The 18,456-nt window shown below is 43.0% G+C and overlaps 1 protein-coding gene and 1 pseudogene across 1 annotated transcript; both read right to left on the reverse strand.

Moving 5' to 3' along the window:
* Positions 1-10,777: 10,777 nt before the first annotated feature.
* LOC129399798 (uncharacterized protein C2orf78-like) lies at positions 10,778-12,445 on the reverse strand (annotated as a pseudogene).
* Positions 12,446-14,858: 2,413 nt separating this feature from the next.
* LOC129399799 (uncharacterized protein C2orf78-like) lies at positions 14,859-16,614 on the reverse strand. Its single transcript, XM_055121170.1, has 2 exons — positions 16,594-16,614; positions 14,859-15,671 (listed from the first exon to the last, which is right to left on the reverse strand). Exons 1-2 carry the CDS (start codon positions 16,612-16,614, stop codon positions 14,859-14,861), a joined length of 834 nt encoding a protein of 277 aa, XP_054977145.1.
* Between the last annotated feature and the right edge of the window lie 1,842 nt (positions 16,615-18,456).

The following is an 18,456-nucleotide window of genomic DNA, read 5'->3' on the forward strand; positions in this document are numbered from 1 at the left end:
TTCGCTAAATGGTCAGAAATGGCTGTACAGGGAATCTGCCAAACAACCAGGGCAATTTAGCAGAGGGTAATAGGAACTGCACTGTTTACCAAGAAATGAAAAACACGTGGCATTTAGGAAGAGTAATCTTTGTATGGCTTATTCCACTACCTAAAATGTTCTTTTGTTAGTGTGAAGATACATTGCAGAGCAGTATTTACCCGATAAATCACTAATCCTCCTCATCATAAAAGCCTCTTCCTAATAGAGATACCTGAATGCTACCATTATTAACTCCTTGGAAATATTTATACAGGTATTCAAATGATATTTATTGAGTAGACCACTCAATAAACCTCAATTAACAGGATCAAACACTGTTTAATAAAGGAGCAGGTATATACATTTGAGCAAGTAGAAAAAAAATCCATGCTTTCAAAGATCTATGATTTAACAAGGAGCTTACTAGGGTGAGGATGTGACGGATTATTTTGAGAAATCATCCCCTAACAGAAAACCCCAAGGTTTGGATATTTCGTAGGCAAACACACACCCAGGAAAGAGCAGTAGGCAAGCATAGAATCGATGACAAAGTATCTTCCAGCTGCAAACTTGTGCCAGGAAAACATAGACTAATAGTTTAGTGTCTTTTAGATTTGCAGAAAAATGTGGCCAAAAGGAGCACAGGAAACTGCCAGGACCTTATTTATTTATTTTGGTTTGGGGGCCACACCTGGCCATGCTCAGGGCTTACTCCTGGCTCTGGATTCAGGAGGAGCTCAGTAGACTGGGTTAAAGACAGGTGCCCTGCCTGTTGAACTCTCTCCTGCCCCAACACTTTTCTTTTATGGATTTTTATATTCTTTATATAACACTTTATAGTCTACTGATTTGCCATGTGAACTACCCCAGTCTCTGTTCTCCTTGTACTTATGGCATGTTGACGGACTTACTAACTGTCCTTCATGTCCCTGCCATCTTCAATAGTGGCCAACCTGTTGGGATCTGGTGGGGTTGGGGGAGCAATATTCCATTGTATTGACCTGACTTGAGACCACTGATGGATGCCCAGGTGACCCTAAATCTTTGAAAACCCATGTGTTTGTCTACATAAGTGTTTGTCTCATTCTCTGTGACTGGCCCCTGCTGGATGGAGGCAAAGAGTGACAATTCGATTTGGCAGATAAGAAACAAATTTAGACAGGTTATAACCAATTATTGTGATAAAGAAATCACAGCATCTATTAGAAAATCCCAAGTAGTATGGGATAATTGGGGATATATAAAGGGAATCCTTTTTATTTTTAGTCCTTGAAAGCAGTTGTAGTTTAAAATAGTGTCGTATCTGGATCAAAGGGATAGTCCAGTGAGTAAGGCATATAGTGGACCTGGGTTCAAACCCTGGAATCTCATCCCATATGGTCCCATGAACCCTTGAGGATTGTCCTCATACATGGCAAGCACTCTACTCATTGTTCTATCAATTCAGCCCGAGAAGTGTGTGAGAGAGAGAGAGTAGAGAGATTTTGGGTCAGCCCCGGGAGTACTCAAGTACAGTCTGTGCTCAGGAGTGACTCCTTGTGCTGGAGATAGAACCAGGGTCAGTCAAATGGAATATTAATATATTAACCCTAAAATATTGCTCAATATCTGGAGTAGGAATATTTTTTAGATGTGAAGAAAAGAAGACTCAGTAGGAACCCGTGCAAAGACACAATTAGAAAATTTTCTGGTGACGTATCAGTAAAGGCTCCAGGGGCTGATTTCATAGTAAAACTGCAGAGATGAGCAGAGACAGAGACAGAGACAGATCCTCAAAGACTAACCTATTTACTGTGTGTGATTTTTTAAATAGAAAATACTTGCTGATCCCTAATTAACAAAAGGAACATAGAAAGAAGGAAGGAGGGAAGCAAGGAAGGAAGGAAGAAGAGAGATAATAGAGAGGTCAGTAGGTAGTGAAGAGGCTGTTTTTGGCAATGATGACGATGGGATAGATAAAATACTGGGAATAATTGCAAAGCTAGCAAGTATACCAAATGCCACGGAAGTTAGTCTCAAATGATGAATCCAACAAAAAAATATATTTATGCAGATGTGTATATTAAAAGGGTCCAAGTTCTCCACTCATTCCCTAGAAGCATCTAGGAAAATTGGGAATAACTATTAGGCTGCAACATTTTTTTTCTTTACAAAGTCTAAATTGGCTAAACATAGTACACCTTACCGTTTTTACTGTAACAATATAAGGTGTCAGGACAGTCCCTCTTTGGGCCATAATCCTTGTGCTGGAGAAGGTGTTGTTACTAGTTGTTACTAGTGTTAAAGAAACACTGAAAACAAATCACTTTAAAGATCCTTCCACCACCCCCCAAAAGAAAAAGGACTCCTGCACTCTCAATGTTGTGCAGCTTGCTTTGTGTTTCTTTAGTCCTTGCATCTATAAAACTCGGGGTTATTTTGGAGTCACATCACATGGTGCTGGTGGTGGCGGGAACCAGGCTGCCTGCCGAAGATCCAGCAAGGAACTCCAGAATGAATTCCAGCCCTTTGAGCTATCTCTGGCCTTGTATGTGATCTGCTATTTTAAACCTATTTTATTTGTTTTAACCTGTTTTTGTTGTTTCTCTCATTTATGGAATACAATTTTTCACTAAAAAAAACATTTTCATGTAAACCAACATCTTTTCCATGCTGACAACCTGCTGTCCCTGTGCCAGCCCTTCCTCATTTCCTTCCCTTCCATCCATCACCCCATTACTCTCCTAGGACCATCTCTTCCCACCAACGGCTTCCCAGCCGAAAGGAGAACCGGTACCGACCCCTTCGGGAGTGGTGACCCAGTGCGCATGTTCCAGTCTGGTATCTCCCCACGGCCCATCCCTCAGCGCCATTTATAGCATTCATTCTTGAGCGAGCGTCAGTAAGCAGCCATGTTTACAGCAGGCTGCAGGCACCAGGAACCGAGGAAGACCACCTAGCCGGCCCCTCAAGCTAGTGTATTTTGAGCTCTCCCTCCAGCAATGTCAGGGTGCTGTTGCCTGAAAGCCGGCTTGGCCACTTGGGGAGTTTGCAAATACAAAGAACTTACATAGACATATGGACCACATTGTGGAACTTCGCTTGCACAGAGGCAACATAATACTGGCTCTGAGTATTGTTGGAAAGATGAAGCGAAACGGTGCATCTAGGGGTGCTGACCATTAGGCCTGAGTAAATGGTGATTTATCTTCACATCTCCCAGGAGCTGATCTTCAGGCTTCCTGGTATAACTGTTCTCTTGGGTTGGTCAATGTTAACGGTCACCCCTAAAAAATTCTGAGGGCCGTTGACCACTATCTGGTAGGTTTCCTCCCCAGTTTATTTGCTTGCATCCCCCAGCCATTATCATTTATGGATAGACCACTCAAACCTTTTGAAGATGTGTCTCAAATCTCTTTATGTTCCAAAGGTGGTCATGAGTCATAAAGACAGCCTGCATGAAAGAATTTTTACTATTCTTCTCGTCATTTTAGACACATCCGCCTTTTTCAGTCTATTCCGATTTCATTATTTCAATCTGTGGGGTCCCATCCTGTCCTGCAGGGAGGACCCCTCGTGGGGCTAAGGAGGGGACGTAACCGAATGAACAGACGCAGAGCCAGAAGGAGGAGGAGAGAGAGAGAGAGTTTATTCACAGCAGTTACAATACTTATACCTCTTGGTGGGAGGGGGCGGTATGCATGCTTGGACCCCCATAGGAACAGTAGTAAAATGCAGATCAGGCATGGGCGTTGGGCAGATCAGGCATGGGCGTTGGCTAGTGAGAGGAATGGCCAACTGATAAGATCAGTAAGGTGAGCAGTGGTGACCTTGTTACAGAAATCCCAAGTAAGCCTCCACTTGACTAGAGGATAAGAGCCGGGCTTGTAAAATGGCTCCCTACATCACCCCCTGTTTTGTTTTAAATTAAATGTGGTCAGGGGAGGCATTGTCCGGTATCCCTTATGACACAAACACGAAAGCATGAAAGTACACATCTCAAGGGGGGAGATGCGGGCGACACATGTGCTCGGCCACATGGCACAAGCAGCACATAGGCTCAGACAGCATATGCGCACACTTCCTTTGTTCAAGGTGTCTTTTATAGGGTCTCTTCAACCTGCCCCCACGTGGGGGCTTCTTCTCGGGTAAAAGTCCGTTGCTAAGGAGGTTACCAGGGAGGTTGGGAGTGGTGATGGTCTTCTTTAGAAGGTCTTATCAGGTCTGTTTTCTGTATCCACAAGGTGGGTCAGTCTCAGGATTCTCCTTCCCAGAGACTAATTTTATTAATCTGTTTCATTGCCAAGGGCCTTTCCCTATCTAACTGCCTACATCATATTCCCCCCTAGAGATTTCACCACCTTAAATCTTTAAGGGGAAAATGGTCGGTGATCCGTCTTCTGAAGCTGCTTCATGCTGACAGAGGGGCGCAGACCCTGCCTGCACAAGGGGTGAAACCTCAAGCTACCTTAGTTTTAGTGGACCCCAGGCAATGAACTGGTTGGGTTCCTGAAGTTATGTGAAAGAAAAGATCAGATCAATTAGACTGAGGGATGGCACTTTGAAATGATTAGACTCTAGAGATGTGGAAGGTCCTTTCTGACCTAGTAAGGACAAAATAGTTTGCTGTCTTAGGAAACATAAGAGTTAAAGCAACAGAACCCAAAGCAACATAATTCCATACCCATTTCTGTCATAAAAACAATGGAAAAGAATAACTGCTCCACCCATGGTTGATAGAAAATGACTTCCTATGTCCAGATTTTTCTAGTGGCCTAGAAGCACCACACCACTTCTCAGGTTGGAAAATTTATCTATCCACTGAAGCTGTCATTTGGAAGCAGTAGATATTTATACCTAGAATATGAGCATTTGATCATTTACATGATGTCAAGCTGCCAATCCTCTCCTTGGTAAATTCCTTGATGCTGAACAAGTGTTAGGAAAAGAAGCCCAGAATTTCCACTAGGTTCATTAATGAAACAGAAAGCATAGTACTGAGTTCCTTCCCATGAAAGATGGCTTTCAGACTAGTGATAGCAAGTTCAACATTGAGTCCCAAAGACTAGGCTGCTTACTTTACAGTCAGCAAAACACATTTTACCTGAATTACCCAGAAGGGATACCTTTTAGATCAAGATTAGAATACATTTACTAGATCACTCTGTAGAATTTGAATCTGATTCTTTAAAAGGCAAGTTACAGAAACATGGTTTTCTCTCCACCTTCATTTTAAAATTTGCCTGATGGCTTAACAAATCTGACTTGTTCTTTTGCATAAACACAGCAATATTGGAGAACTCTCCATTTTGGGGTACCCCATTATTTACTGAGAAGTCCTGGGGGTTGGGCTAAAGACAGGAGCACACCAATAACGGCATTAATCTTATGTGGCACATCAGAGTTACCCAGGCCTGGCCATAAATGTCCCACGATGAACTGGATGGTCTCGAGCTTTCAGGTTGAACTGGAGGTGGCCTTTTCCGTAGATGCATCCTGGCAGAAAGGAGTCCATCCCCTCCCTTTTTCAGGGCTGAGAGAGATCCTGGTTTCCAGGGTTTTTCTTGATGCTGAGTAGGCCCAGATTGTGTCAGTCACACAGATTCCCGGATTTCTCATTTTCCATAGCAGTGATGATTTCCATTCTTTCCTTAAGCCAACTGGCCTCTAGGGTCTCCCTGAGGTTTGTAGGGTACTTGAAACAGTACCTGTTAAATACCTGCTCCTGTCATTTAGACCAATCCCTTGACTCTTTCCCTGAAAGAGGGCTTTGGGGTCCCATAATTGATTTTCCTGTCTGCATGAGGGGTAGACCCTATTACAGAGAGGAAAGACTTTTGTCTGGATTTATGCAAACCAACATAGTGCCACGAAGCATCAAAAACATACCGAAGGTACAAAGAAGAGAAAAACATTTCACTTTACTCACAGTGAGATACAGTGCACCCATTTGTTGTGGGTCCTAGTCAAAGACGCTAAAATCTGTAGAGAAAAAGGTGTACAATTTAACATCATATTTAACCCATTCAATCCCATGTTGAAAACGTTTACTTCCCATTGATAAGAGCACTGTACTGGGAGTCCAGTGTACAGTTAAACATGTCTAATTCATTTAATCTCATTTGAAAAACCCTTGATTTCTCGCAACTTTTGAAGAATTCAATTATCTAAGAGCACTGTAACAGGAGTCCAGACAATCCATCCAATATCTTTTCCATAGATCCTACCAAAAAACATACTAGAACAATTCCGCATGTGATTTAAAGAGTTTCTTAAAACAGTGATCAGTTTCTTTCCTTCAAACACAACCTCAAACCTTCTACACATTCCTTTATATTCATTCTGTCCTGTACCTTTCCTTCAACCCATTTCAAAATCAACTTCAGTTTAAAAGGACTACTTTCCTTTTTCCAACTGATGATATCTGCATCCATTATCTTTCTGACTTAAGACATACATCTATATTCCTTATAGTCGTCCCACAAATTTAAACTCTTATTTTACTAAACTCAGTACAACATGATTTCCCAAATTTGGACACTAATTACCAATCATCTCATTTAACACGACAAAACTGCTCTGCCATACCATTTCAAAAGCATTGTCAGTTCTATAGATATTCAAAAGGTTTAGAAAGTTCTTACAACATATATTCACTTGGCAAAAGTTCACTTCACATTAGAAATTAACCAGGAGGGGCCGGAGCGATAGCACAGCGGGTAGGGCGTTTGCCTTGCATGCGGCCGACCCGGATTCGATCCCCGGCATCCCATATGGTCCCCCGAGCACCGCCAGGAGTAATTCCTGAGTGAAAAGCCAGGAGTAACCCCTGTGCATCGCTGGGAGTGACCCAAAAAGAAAAAAAAATAGAAATTAACCAGGAGATATCTTAGAATTCTGATTTCTAGGAAAACACAAATATAAAGATTAAAACACTCATAGATTACCATAAAACATTAAGGATCTCACACTTGCGTACAAAGTTCTCTGATGGTCCGAGCTAGGTATGATACCTGGTGACAAAGCTTAGCAATGAATAAAGTTATCAGAATAATAACATGCATTTTCATGTACTGGACAGACTGACTTAACAATAGTCAGTAAAAGTTCCCACATCTCAAACTTTAAACAAGGCCCAATACTATGGCTTTAGACTATCAGTCTGACACCTGAGATTAATCTATTGTAATTCTTTGCTAAGTATCAATAGAAATTTTAGTTACCAAGTCTCAGATCAAATAAAACACTTGTAGAATAAATTTTGCAACCAATTTTATAACTCTAGAAAAACATATTTTAACTAAACCATTACTCTTCGAACCTGTTTTAACCACAACTATTTCAGCTCACATTCTAATAATCCAATATAGATGCATATGTATATTTACACAACAGCATAAGACCTTTAAACCATCAAATTTTATGAAACATGAGTAAATCTTCTTTGGCTTAAGTTCAATAGTTCTCGTACGTTAGTTAGTTCAAATCACAAGCTTTCTAACTTTATCAATTCCACAATACCAATATGCTTTCAAACACAGAAAAAGCCCTATGGGTATTTATATATATATATATATATATATTTTAAACCAAACTTTGATAATAGCATAGAAAGAAAAGCATTTGGACTGTCAAATGTTTATGGAAACACAAGTAAACTTTGTTTATTTTGAGGGTTTCTGTACCTCTGTTGCTTGAAAAACAGCTAAATTCCTCATTAAAATTGGCTGAGGCTTATAAGATAGAGCCTTGCACTCTCTGAATTCTTATTTCACTTTTAGTTTTCTGGCTCTAGCTCTGTAGCTTTTTCTAGATAGTACAGCTACTGGAATTCAAAACAATTTCAACTGTTAATAACTATTAATGTTCTTCCAATAAGAAATTTAGACTAAAAATTTCAATTTCGTTGTAGGCGCTACATTCTAATTAGAAATCTTTGTTTAAACCTGGTCTAACAGGTTCCAAAATCACATAGATCCTTTAAATTGCTGAACTGCATACCACTCTGATCTCTTGAGATGATCCTGTTTTCCCCAGGCCTAATTTTTACCACTGATTTTTCACTCTGGCTCCAGCACTCAAGTGTTCCACATAGAGAGACAGACAGACAATAAGTTCACTAAAAACACCACACGTACATGTGCACACATCTGCAGTTGATCTATCGATCTGGCCCTTCAGAAACGGCAAGGAAAAAACTGATAGACTGAGAAGGAAGGAACAAGTCCCCAGGGCAAAGTTAAACCCTGTCGGCCGATTGGGAACATTGCTCCCCGTTTCTCTGCCTGACCAGCCCGTTTCCTGCTTGTTAAAAATGGGTCAAGAAAGCGCTTTTGTTGATATAAGCCGGCAAAACCTTTTCAAAATTGTTGAAACCTAAGGTGGTCAGATGCTACCATTTTTCTTTCTTGGTCAAGACTAGTTCTGAGGCAGGGAACTAGTGACTTCTTATCAGATTTGGGGATAGGCTACCTTAGTGATATACCTTTATTTCCTGATATTATTAAACACTTAACCACATGATCTTGCATTTTCCTGCCTTCTCTGCTGATAATAATAAGCAGAACTAAGAGAAAGATAATGAGACAATTACACACACACTAAAGGCACACGCACAAAGCACACTCCTGCACTCACTCGGACCGGTCCTTCTTTCACGAGGGTGCACACCCACTCACCACATTCACACTGAAATTCCTGAACCTGCCCTACGGACGTCCACATTATCTTTGGTCTTATCCCCCTGACAATGGGGTTGCTCCAATGTGCATTGGGCTCTTTCTAATTAGAAGCTAGCAAACTAAAGGCAAAGTGGGGGTGATCATCAGGATGCAAGGGAATTGAGAAAAAGCAGTCTTTTAAATCAAGTACTGTCTTATACATTTCTGAAGGAATGGCTGCTGGGGACGGCAGTCCAGGTTGAAGCTACCCAAAAATGACTATGGTTTTATTTACTGCTCGTAAATCCTGTAGCAGTCGCCAACTGCCGTTTTTCTTTTTAAAGTCTTGGAGGCGCCTCCGCTTGGGAGGGCTCAGGTAGGAAAGCAGGATGGTCAGAATCTATAGTAGTAGAATTTGAGGAGTCAGTTCCGTGCATGGGGGTGGCCTCATCCCCACAGACTGAGGGAGCCTTGGAAACAGAGGATAAGCAGGCCATAAAGCAAGAAGAGAAAAGAAAGGGTCACTGGTAGGCTTTTTTCTGCCAACTCGACAGAAATGAAAACACAGGACAAAGGGGTTCAAGCCTTCCACCAGTGGCTGCTTCACTGGTAGGCTGTTTCTGCCAACTCGACAGAAATGAAAACACAGGACAAAGGGATTCGACCTTCCACCAGTGACTGTCTTCACTGGGAGGTAGTTTCTGCCAACTCGACAGAAATGAAAACACAAAAGACACAAGAAGGGGGCGGGGGGGATGGGGACACTCATAACAAACCATTCAGATGCATGTCTGGCCGGTGAGGAACTTAGCCATAGTGGATCAGCCTGAGAGGTGACTTGCGGCCGGTGTCTAAACCAGCACCACCCTAGACCATATGTTCCTCGTGGAATCGCAGACAGCCCAATTGGACTCCGTAACCTTAAAGGGATCTTAAGGATGCCAAGTCATGGAGCCACAGACTCAGTACAAGGACGAGGACGTCCAAGACTGCACAATCACTCACACATACACACAAGACAAGGGAATTCAAGCCTTTCCGCCAGTGACCGTCTCGTCCTTAACACGAGACTGTATTCGAGCCCGGTCCTATACCAGGGTGTGCGCCAAGAGAGAGGCGACCCTCAGAGACACTCACTTTTCCGTGAATTCGTCGGCCGACGTGAACTTGACCGGGCGTTCGGTGGTCCCCTAGAGCCCCATGTTGGGCGCCAGATGTGGGGTCCCATCCTGTCCCGCAGGGAGGACCCCTTGTGGGGCTAAGGAGGGGACGTAACCGAATGAACAGATGCAGAGCCAGAAGGAGGAGGAGGGGAGAGAGAGTTTATTCACAGCAGTTACAATACTTATACCTCTTGGTGGGAGGGGGGCGGTATGCATGCTTGGACCCCCATAGGAACAATAGTAAAATGCAGATCAGGTATGGGCGTTGGCTAGTGAGAGGAATGGCCAACTGATAAGATCAGTAAGGTGAGCAGTGGTGACCTTGTTACAGAAATCCCAAGTAAGCCTCCACTTGACTAGAGGATAAGAGCCGGGCTTGTAAAATGGCTCCCTACATCAATCAAGCCCCCTTACCATGCAATTTCTCCCATTCATTTTTGGAGGAGACCGGGAATGGGGGCCTACTTGGTTTTGCTCATGGCTTACTCCTGGCTCTGTGTTCAAGGATCACATCTGGTGGGACTCGGTGGACCATATATGATTGCAAGGATCGAATTTGGTTCAGCCTCGCATGCAGAGAAAAAGTCCTATCAGCTATCATATTCCTCTGACCCTCCCCTACTCATCATCAGGCCCATGGTATTTCTGCTCTTTGGGGCTTTAAAATCATGGACCAAGTCTCTTTTGCCTTCTTACAGTCTTGTCTGTTTCTCCTTTGTTCTCTCTCTAAATTCCCATGCTCTCTCATGCCATCCTCCAACCCCAAACCCTTCCAAATAACAAACACTGTTGACAGCATCTCAAAATTCAGAACATTTATTACTAATCTATTAAATTTAATGCATCTCTTTGACCTATTAAAATATATCAGAATGAATGAAAAGTTATGGCATCTCAGGTGTTTGTCTGTGGCAACCATCTGGTGCCTAAAGTGGCACTGACCGTCCCAGCTACTCACATTACATAGCCATAGTATTGAGAGATGTCTGTCTCTTTTTCTCTCGGAAAAAAATCTTCACTTTCCCCAAAGAGGTGCACGTGGCAGCGTTTTCCCGCTCCTGCTGAGCTTTCCTTTTCATAGCCTCACGCTCTGATCTTTGCTCTTTTGTGATGGGCTATGACATCACTGGCTCTGGAACATTGGGCTTTCTCCATGGAATTGGTTGGAAACGGAAGTCTTGGAGTAGAAACTGACTCTGACGTTTGGGTGGAGCCTGGGGCTTGGTCACAGAGACAGGAAGAGGCTCCCGCGGGAGAGAAGCGCTAGCTATTGCAGGCTGAGGAATAGGCCGGCTAGTAGGGTTCAGCAAGCCTGGTCGAGATGGGTTGGTCGAAATGCACTAAGCTGGCTTGGCAGGACCTGGCAAAGATGCAGTGGTTGGCCGGGATGAATTGGAGGCAGTTGGCTGAGCTGAGTTGGTAGAGCCACGCCTGGCAGGGTAAGCTGCAGCTGGACGATGTGAAGCCAGAGACAGTGGTCTCTGAGGAACAGGTCGAGCTCGAGGCTCCTCCATGGATAGAAAAGGCAAAGTTTCGAATTTGATCTTCCCAGGAGATGGCCGCTCATACTGGATGGAGACAGCGGTCTTCAGCACTGCTGCTTGGTTTCTACGCTCTGACCTGAGTTTCCCCAAGACCTTTTCCATTCTTTGTAGCACCTAGCCAGTATTTGACAGCTGAGGAAGGCTGGAAATCTTTGGGCTTCTTTGAGCTACCCAGGACCCGGGGGGAAGAGAATCCAAGCTTTTGATCACTCTTCTTCCCCAGTGTGTGAAGCACTTGCATGGACTCCAGCATCCACATGCCTGGGCCCCTGCGGGGCTTTTTGAAGGCCTCCTGGTAGAGCTCAGATTCACTTTGCTTGTGTTTCATTCTGTCAGTGGTGGGCTTCTCTTCTGTCTGGACCTTGTTCCCTGGCTGCGTACTCTGCTCAGCTGTCTTAGAGTTTTCTCAGGCCTTTTTCTTCTTCTCCTGCCCGTGGCTCTTTGTCTTGCTGATCCTGCTGGAGGCAGCTTTCTGAGGTTTGCTGTTATGTTTGTCCATGGTCACTGGACACCTATCACTGACAATCACTTCTCCCCCGACACGCGTTCTAGGTCTTTTGGCGGGATTTTGGCCTTGGGTTCTTCCTCAAGAGGCTGAGAGGCCTCATTTTTGTTCTTCAGAGTTGAATGGGAGGGTCCCTTAGTGCCACTTGCATTTTCTTGCACCTGATTCAGAGTGATGGTATCTGTGGTGTCTATTGCCTGCAGATCTTTGCATTGATACACGCCTTTTAAGCGATCTCAGATCTGGGGAAGATGTATATATTCCACCAGTGTAGTGGTGTCTGCAAAACTACCGCCAGATTCAATCCCACTTTCAAGTATTCCTGGTCCTTAAAACATATACCATTCTTTTCCTGACCAGTACTTTCAGTGCCAGGCTGTTGCTCTTGGCTGAGAGTGTGAATTCAGGCCAGGAGATGGTGGTATCGGGGATTGCTAAAGGGCACAGTGGAGGATCTTGGTTTTCTAATGGGATCTGCAAGGTATCCAGAGACTTTGAAAGCCCAATTTCCATCTCATCCAAACTCTTCCCTGTTTGTTCCTGAATTGGAGGTGGAGGCAGCGCCAGGTTCATTTGGGCTGAAGCTGTTATAGGACCATCCCCGAGCTCAGGTGGTGGGTTCGTCTCAAGTATTTGATTCCCGCTACTGCAAGACTCAGGCAATTCTGAAGTTTGTGTCAGACAAAATGTCTGACTTGAAGGTAGCAATGCCAGGGAAGTCTCCATCCCCATGGAATTCATCACTACAAAGGAACCAAAGAAGAAATCAGGCCTCCCTAAACAGGATACTCCCTCCACACAACTAGTGGTGCTATAATTGTTCACCTGACAGCAATGGGCAAGGCATTGTTAAGGGCTCTTCTAAGGATCATGGACATGACCCTGTGCTAGAAGATTGGAGGTAACTGTTGTAGTTCTTACTGTCATTCATGTGGTGCCATTGTTTCTTGGTTTTCTTTGTATTTGAAAGAGTTTCTGTGTAAACTGTACTTGAATATAAGAGACTTGAGACAGAGTGATAGCAGTCTGTAAGGCATCCTCCCTGCGCATAAATGACCTCTGTTTGATCCTCAGGATCACATTCGGTCCCCTAAGAACCTTCAGCAGTGATCTCTGAGCACAGGGCCAGGAGTAAGACCTGAGCACCTTGGGCTGTGACCCACATTCTGCCTCCTTAATATCTTAATATCTTTTAAGCTAGATATTTGTAAATGCTATACAGAGCTTAGCATAATATACTCAATTTCTTCACTTTCCTGAACAATAAAATGGATAGTTAGTATCATGGAATAGGAGAAGAAATAAAGTAACACTTCCTCATTAAGTCTGTGCTCAAGTTGAGATTCTAGGTTTGATAAGTTTGAACAGGATCTCCCAGTACAAGGTGTATTCAGAACCGTCTTGTACATTAAAGGGAAATTTAATGTGGTGCCATCAGAATGTGTTCTAAAATGTCTTCAGAAATCAAAAAACCAAGAGTTTAAGAAATGGAGTTTATTGTTACTGTGGTAATGCTGGGGGACTGATCAACTATGAAAATGTGGAATTCCTTGTTATGCTCCTGAAGTTTTCTTCTATTAATTCTACATGGCCATTATCATATCATGCCTTCCAATTTGCATTGGAGTTTATCTTAAGTGTAAAAATAGGTGCTGTAAAATAAGTGAGGGGAGTTTAAACTTTAACTCAGTTTAATTAACTTCAGATTTCATAAATTTAAAAATCTCAGTTTATTAAACTTACATGTCACCCGTCTATGGACAGTTTCCCATTTACAGATTTGACCCGAATTTTTTTTTAATTTAAATTCTTTTATTAATTCACCATGTGGAAAGTTACAAAGCGTTCAGGTTAAAGTCTCAGTTATACAATGCTCAAACACCCATCCCTTCACCACTGCACATATTCCACCACCAAGAATCATGATATACCTCCCCCCTTCTCCCCACCTCCCCAGCCCTCCACCCCGCATGTGTAACTGTTTACCCGAATTTTTTTTTAATTTTTATTAAATCACCATGTGGAAAGTTACAAAGTTCTCAGGTTTATATGTCAGTTATACAATATTCAAACACCCATCCCTTCACCAGTGCCCATATTCCACCACCAGAAACCGCAGTATACCCCCTGCCCCCACCCCCCACCCCCTACTGTATAACTAATGAATTTCACTTCATTTTTTCTTTACCTTGATTACATTCCATAATTCAACACAAAACTCACTATAGTTGACATAACTCTCTTTCTCTCTTTTTTTTTCTTTTTCCTTTTCCCTTTTTTTTTTCTTTTTCCCCCTCATCCCCCTTCCTGCGCCTCATAGTATGGTGTACGCCACGCCGCGTCGGCCAGCGTGGGGCTTTTGCTTAGTTCACAGTCCAGAGGTGGCTGCTACATTAATAACCTTCAATATTTCAACAAAAACTTACTGTTATTATTTGGAGTTTCTCCCCCAAGTCAGACCTGTTCAAAAGGAACCGTTTCACATTGCTGACAATTATAAATGTTTTGGATTTCTGTATAAAGTCCAGGGAAAATTCTGCCAGAAAATACATAGCCCAGCTCACAGTCCCAGTGCATTGCTGTAAGAAGTCTCTGAATTCAAAGTCTTTAGGCGCAGAGGGTCCGATTCGCGCTCAGCGGCTCCGGGTTTATCTGGGCCGAGGGCGTGCCGGTTACGCCCCCTTCCCATGAGTTCCTGGGAGCCCCCAAAGTAAAATCCGAATACCTGTGGGTCTGGAGTCACAGAAGATGGCACCTGCCACATGGGTGCCGCCAGCCCGCCGCTTTCCGTGCAGGAAGACAGGGTGGGGAGGGAAAAAAATCCACCCCCGGCAGCACAGAGTTGTAGCCCAGTTTGGTGTCCCAGTGCATCGCTCTCGGATGCTGCGCTGGATGCCCGAATGTGTTACATCTTTGGAATCAAAGTCTTTAGGCGCAGAGGGTCCTGACCCGAATTTTTGAATGCCGGATTTCCCATCTCTCCATTTTACTCACCTTGATAACTCGATTCTGTGTTGGGTTGAGGAATCAGAGTAGCAGATTCCAGTGGTGGGGCCTGGTGGTCGGTTCTTTGTGGGCTGGACCTCTTTAAAACCATAGCCATTTGTGGGGATGCATTGCTGTAGGTTTGGAGGGCAAAGCCCCTACCTCCTGTGAATGTCATGGAGCCATAGGATTGCAGGCAGGGATCCAGTTCTCCAGAAAGGAGAGGTCCCTGGGTGCCCTGATAATAGTAAAACACCTGGCTCCCTTCCTGGTCGGGAAGCAAAAGGCTATGACTCTGATTTGGAACCTGAGATGGTGTCCTCTCAACAAGGCTGGCAGAAACTATTGGGTACAGAGACACCGTGTTGTTGGTATCTAAGGTTTTCTCATAGCAAGCTGCTATTGGCATGTAAGAGACAACAGTGTTTTGGTCAATAAAGGTCACAGTAAAGTCTCCCATGGAAGACTTCTTTTCAGCATTTCCTGCAATATCCCACTCCAAAACACTCGGGTAGGAAGCAGCTGAAGTGGACATCTGGCTCTGGCCAGACACTCCAGACAGCATTGTTCTGCTAGAATGTTGATCAAGATAGGTAATACCCATCAGTGGTTGGAAAGAGTTGCCAAAGGCTGAGGGCAGGGGCCAAGCAGAACTACCAGCTGGAGCAGATACTCTGGAGTAGTTGCAGACCCTTCCTGTTAGGGAAGCTGCATTGTTCACCACAGTAAGGGGAAGCTGCAGAGAATGTGTAGTTCCGAATACACAGGGATTTTGAAAATTTTCTGTAAGGAACAAGAGGGTGACGAAAAAAATCTGTGAGACTCATAACCTCCTGCTCCATTTGAGAGAAACAATATTAACTTAAAGTTTTAGCTATAGAGAAGCTTGTAATACCAACATTCAACTGAGTTACCAAAAGTCCAACAATTTAGTGTGGTTGAATGACTGGAGGACTTTGGTACTTTGCGTATTTGGCACCGTGCTCCCAAAGAGAAAACAGCTATAGAAAACTCCAGTGATATTTTTACATGGTTTTCTTGCTTATGGCTACTTCCTCCTTCCCCTAGCTCTACCTGTAGCTTGCTCTCCTATTGAACTCATACGTTATTTCCTAGAATGGAAGCATTTTAAGACTAGGAAGTCCTAAGAGAATGACTAACATTTTATTGCAGAAGAAAGAAAATCGTGGCCCAGAGATGGCATAGAGACTTGGTCATGTTTTCCCATTAATTTTATTGGGAGTGGGGTGGGGTGGAGTTTGGACCAATACCCGGCAGTGATCTTGGGCTATTCCTTGCTCTCTACTCTGGAGTGACTCCTTGACGATCAATGGAATGATGATTATGATGATGGTGATGATGATGATATTTGGGGGTGTCTATCCTTTTAGTTCTTTTTATTATTGTTGTTATGTTTCATTAGTGAATCACTGTGAGGTTGATGATTATACTTAATTAGTGTTGTTAGTAACTACAAGCAGCAATTTGACATTGTTAGTTGACAATTTGAAAATGTCAATTTGACATTGACGATCATCAAGTGACTCAGGAGACTGGATGCAGTGACAGAGGTCCAACTGGATTGGCTGTGTACAAAGCAAGTGCCTTATCACCTCATGTGCTATCTCTCTGTCCCTTATGTATTACCAGGTTATGAAACCTATGCATATGGACTTTTTTGCCAGGATTTTGCCTTGATCACTACAATGCCAGAAACTAGGAGGAAGATTCCTCACATTAATGTAGGCATTTGCCATCACTACAACTATTACCAGTGTAATCTCCAGATTTTCATTTGGCTTTCTCAGTTCGTATCTGTTACCTACGGTTTACTCATGACTCAATCTATTGGATGAATTGAATGTTAGTAACCTTACCCTGGTTTCTGATCCTACCAAAAAAAATGAGTACTTGAGTTTACTCAAGAAGTGCTTTTGGAAAGAAGATTGTTATTTAAATTCTCAGTGTCAAATTGCTGCTTGTAAATTAGTTACTAACAACTCTAAATAAGTATAATCATCAACCTCACGGTGATTCACTAATAAAACATAACAACAATAATAAAAAAACTAAAAGGATAGACACCCCCAAATATCATCATCATCACCATCATCATCATCATCATCATCATCCCATTGATCGTCAAATTTCTTGAGCAATCTCAGTAACGTCTCCATTCATCCTAGCCCTGCGATTTCAGAAGCCTCTCTTTACTGGTCCTTTCCAACAGTGCCACATTAGAGGTTCTTTCAGGGTCAGGGGAATGAAACCCATCATTGTTACTGCTTTGGGTATATGAATACACCACAGGAATCTTGCCAGGCTCTCCCAAGTGGGCATGAAACTCTTGTTAACATGCCACGTTCTCCTAGAGGGAGAACGTTAGCAGCCAAGTGCATCTGGAAGCTTGGTTTTATAGTCTGGATTTTGACCGTTGGTAGAATTACAAGGCGGTGGGAGCAGTCTCTGGGTTTGACCACCTAGCTACTGAAAAATGGGGAATCTGGGTGGAAGAGGCCTAGTCCCGATCAGAGCAGGCTTTGAGGTATCAGCTCCAGGTCCCACACACCTGGTTCCTGTGCCAGTTCCTTCATGGGTGAGGCTCATCCAAATATGTGGAGAGGGGCCTTGAACATGGCTTTGGCTAGGCTGTGGAGGTCTTGAGCCTTGGGAGCTCTGCTCTGGGTGGGAGGGAAACTGAAAACCATCCCCTCCGAGGGGCCCTGGGGAAGACAGGCAGGCTCGGGGGCAAGAGAATAATGTGCATATTTAAAGTTTGTCTTTTTCATGTGATTTACATGGGAGGAAGTATACAGATAAAGAAAAAATCATGAAAAATATGTATCACAGAACTGAAAAAGAAGTATATAAGATATTTATGAAATCTGGGCTGTATAGCATGCAGCACAGTACTGTAAGAGACTGAGAGCAGACCCAGTGTAATCCCTGAGCCACACTGGATGTGGTTCCCAAACAAAACCAAAGAAAATAGGACAAAAAGTTTATTAATAACCTGTGCCATGCATACAAGATGAAGACAGTATTCTATTTTTTGCAAAATGAGATGGCCAGAAGATACAATAAGAGGTGATTTTTGAGTGCACACCTTACCAGTCCATAAAACAGAAAAGATTTACCAGTAACTTACATAACAAGCATAAAATATAAATGTGATTGCATTTGATAGCCAAAAGTATGTTTTTAACTGAATGAAATATAATAAGTACTAGAAATTACGTTATGATTCTCATTCATACCTCTAAATATTAAGCAGCGAACAGTAGGTATTAAACATAGCATGAAATTTCAGAAAATCACACCAGAAGCAGAAAAGGCCATTTAAAAAATGGTCACAAAAATTTCAAAAAATGACAAATTTATTTTCAAAACCTAGATGACAAGTGTCTTTATCGACCAGTAAAATGTCACTCCAAAGTTTAAGAAATGATCACCAAAATCCAAGTTAAATATTTTTAGTGTAGGAAAACTCAGACTCCACACAACCGAGATAAATGTGTAATTAGACATGTGAGACTTGAATTTTCTGTTTCTTCTTAGGATCTAAAAACAGATGTAGACTTTTGTCAAAATGCTCTCAT

This window comes from Sorex araneus, chromosome X (genome assembly GCF_027595985.1).
Source record: "Sorex araneus isolate mSorAra2 chromosome X, mSorAra2.pri, whole genome shotgun sequence".
In the NCBI taxonomy this organism is placed as follows: Eukaryota; Metazoa; Chordata; class Mammalia; order Eulipotyphla; family Soricidae; genus Sorex; species Sorex araneus.

Coding starts and splice junctions, on each gene's coding strand:
- LOC129399799 (XM_055121170.1), bottom strand. CDS start 16,614: ATGGCAAATGCCTACATTAAT. Junction 15,672..16,593: donor TGGCAAATGCCTACATTAAT/GTGAGGAATCTT, acceptor TGAGTCTCACAG/ATTTTTTTCGTCACCCTCTT.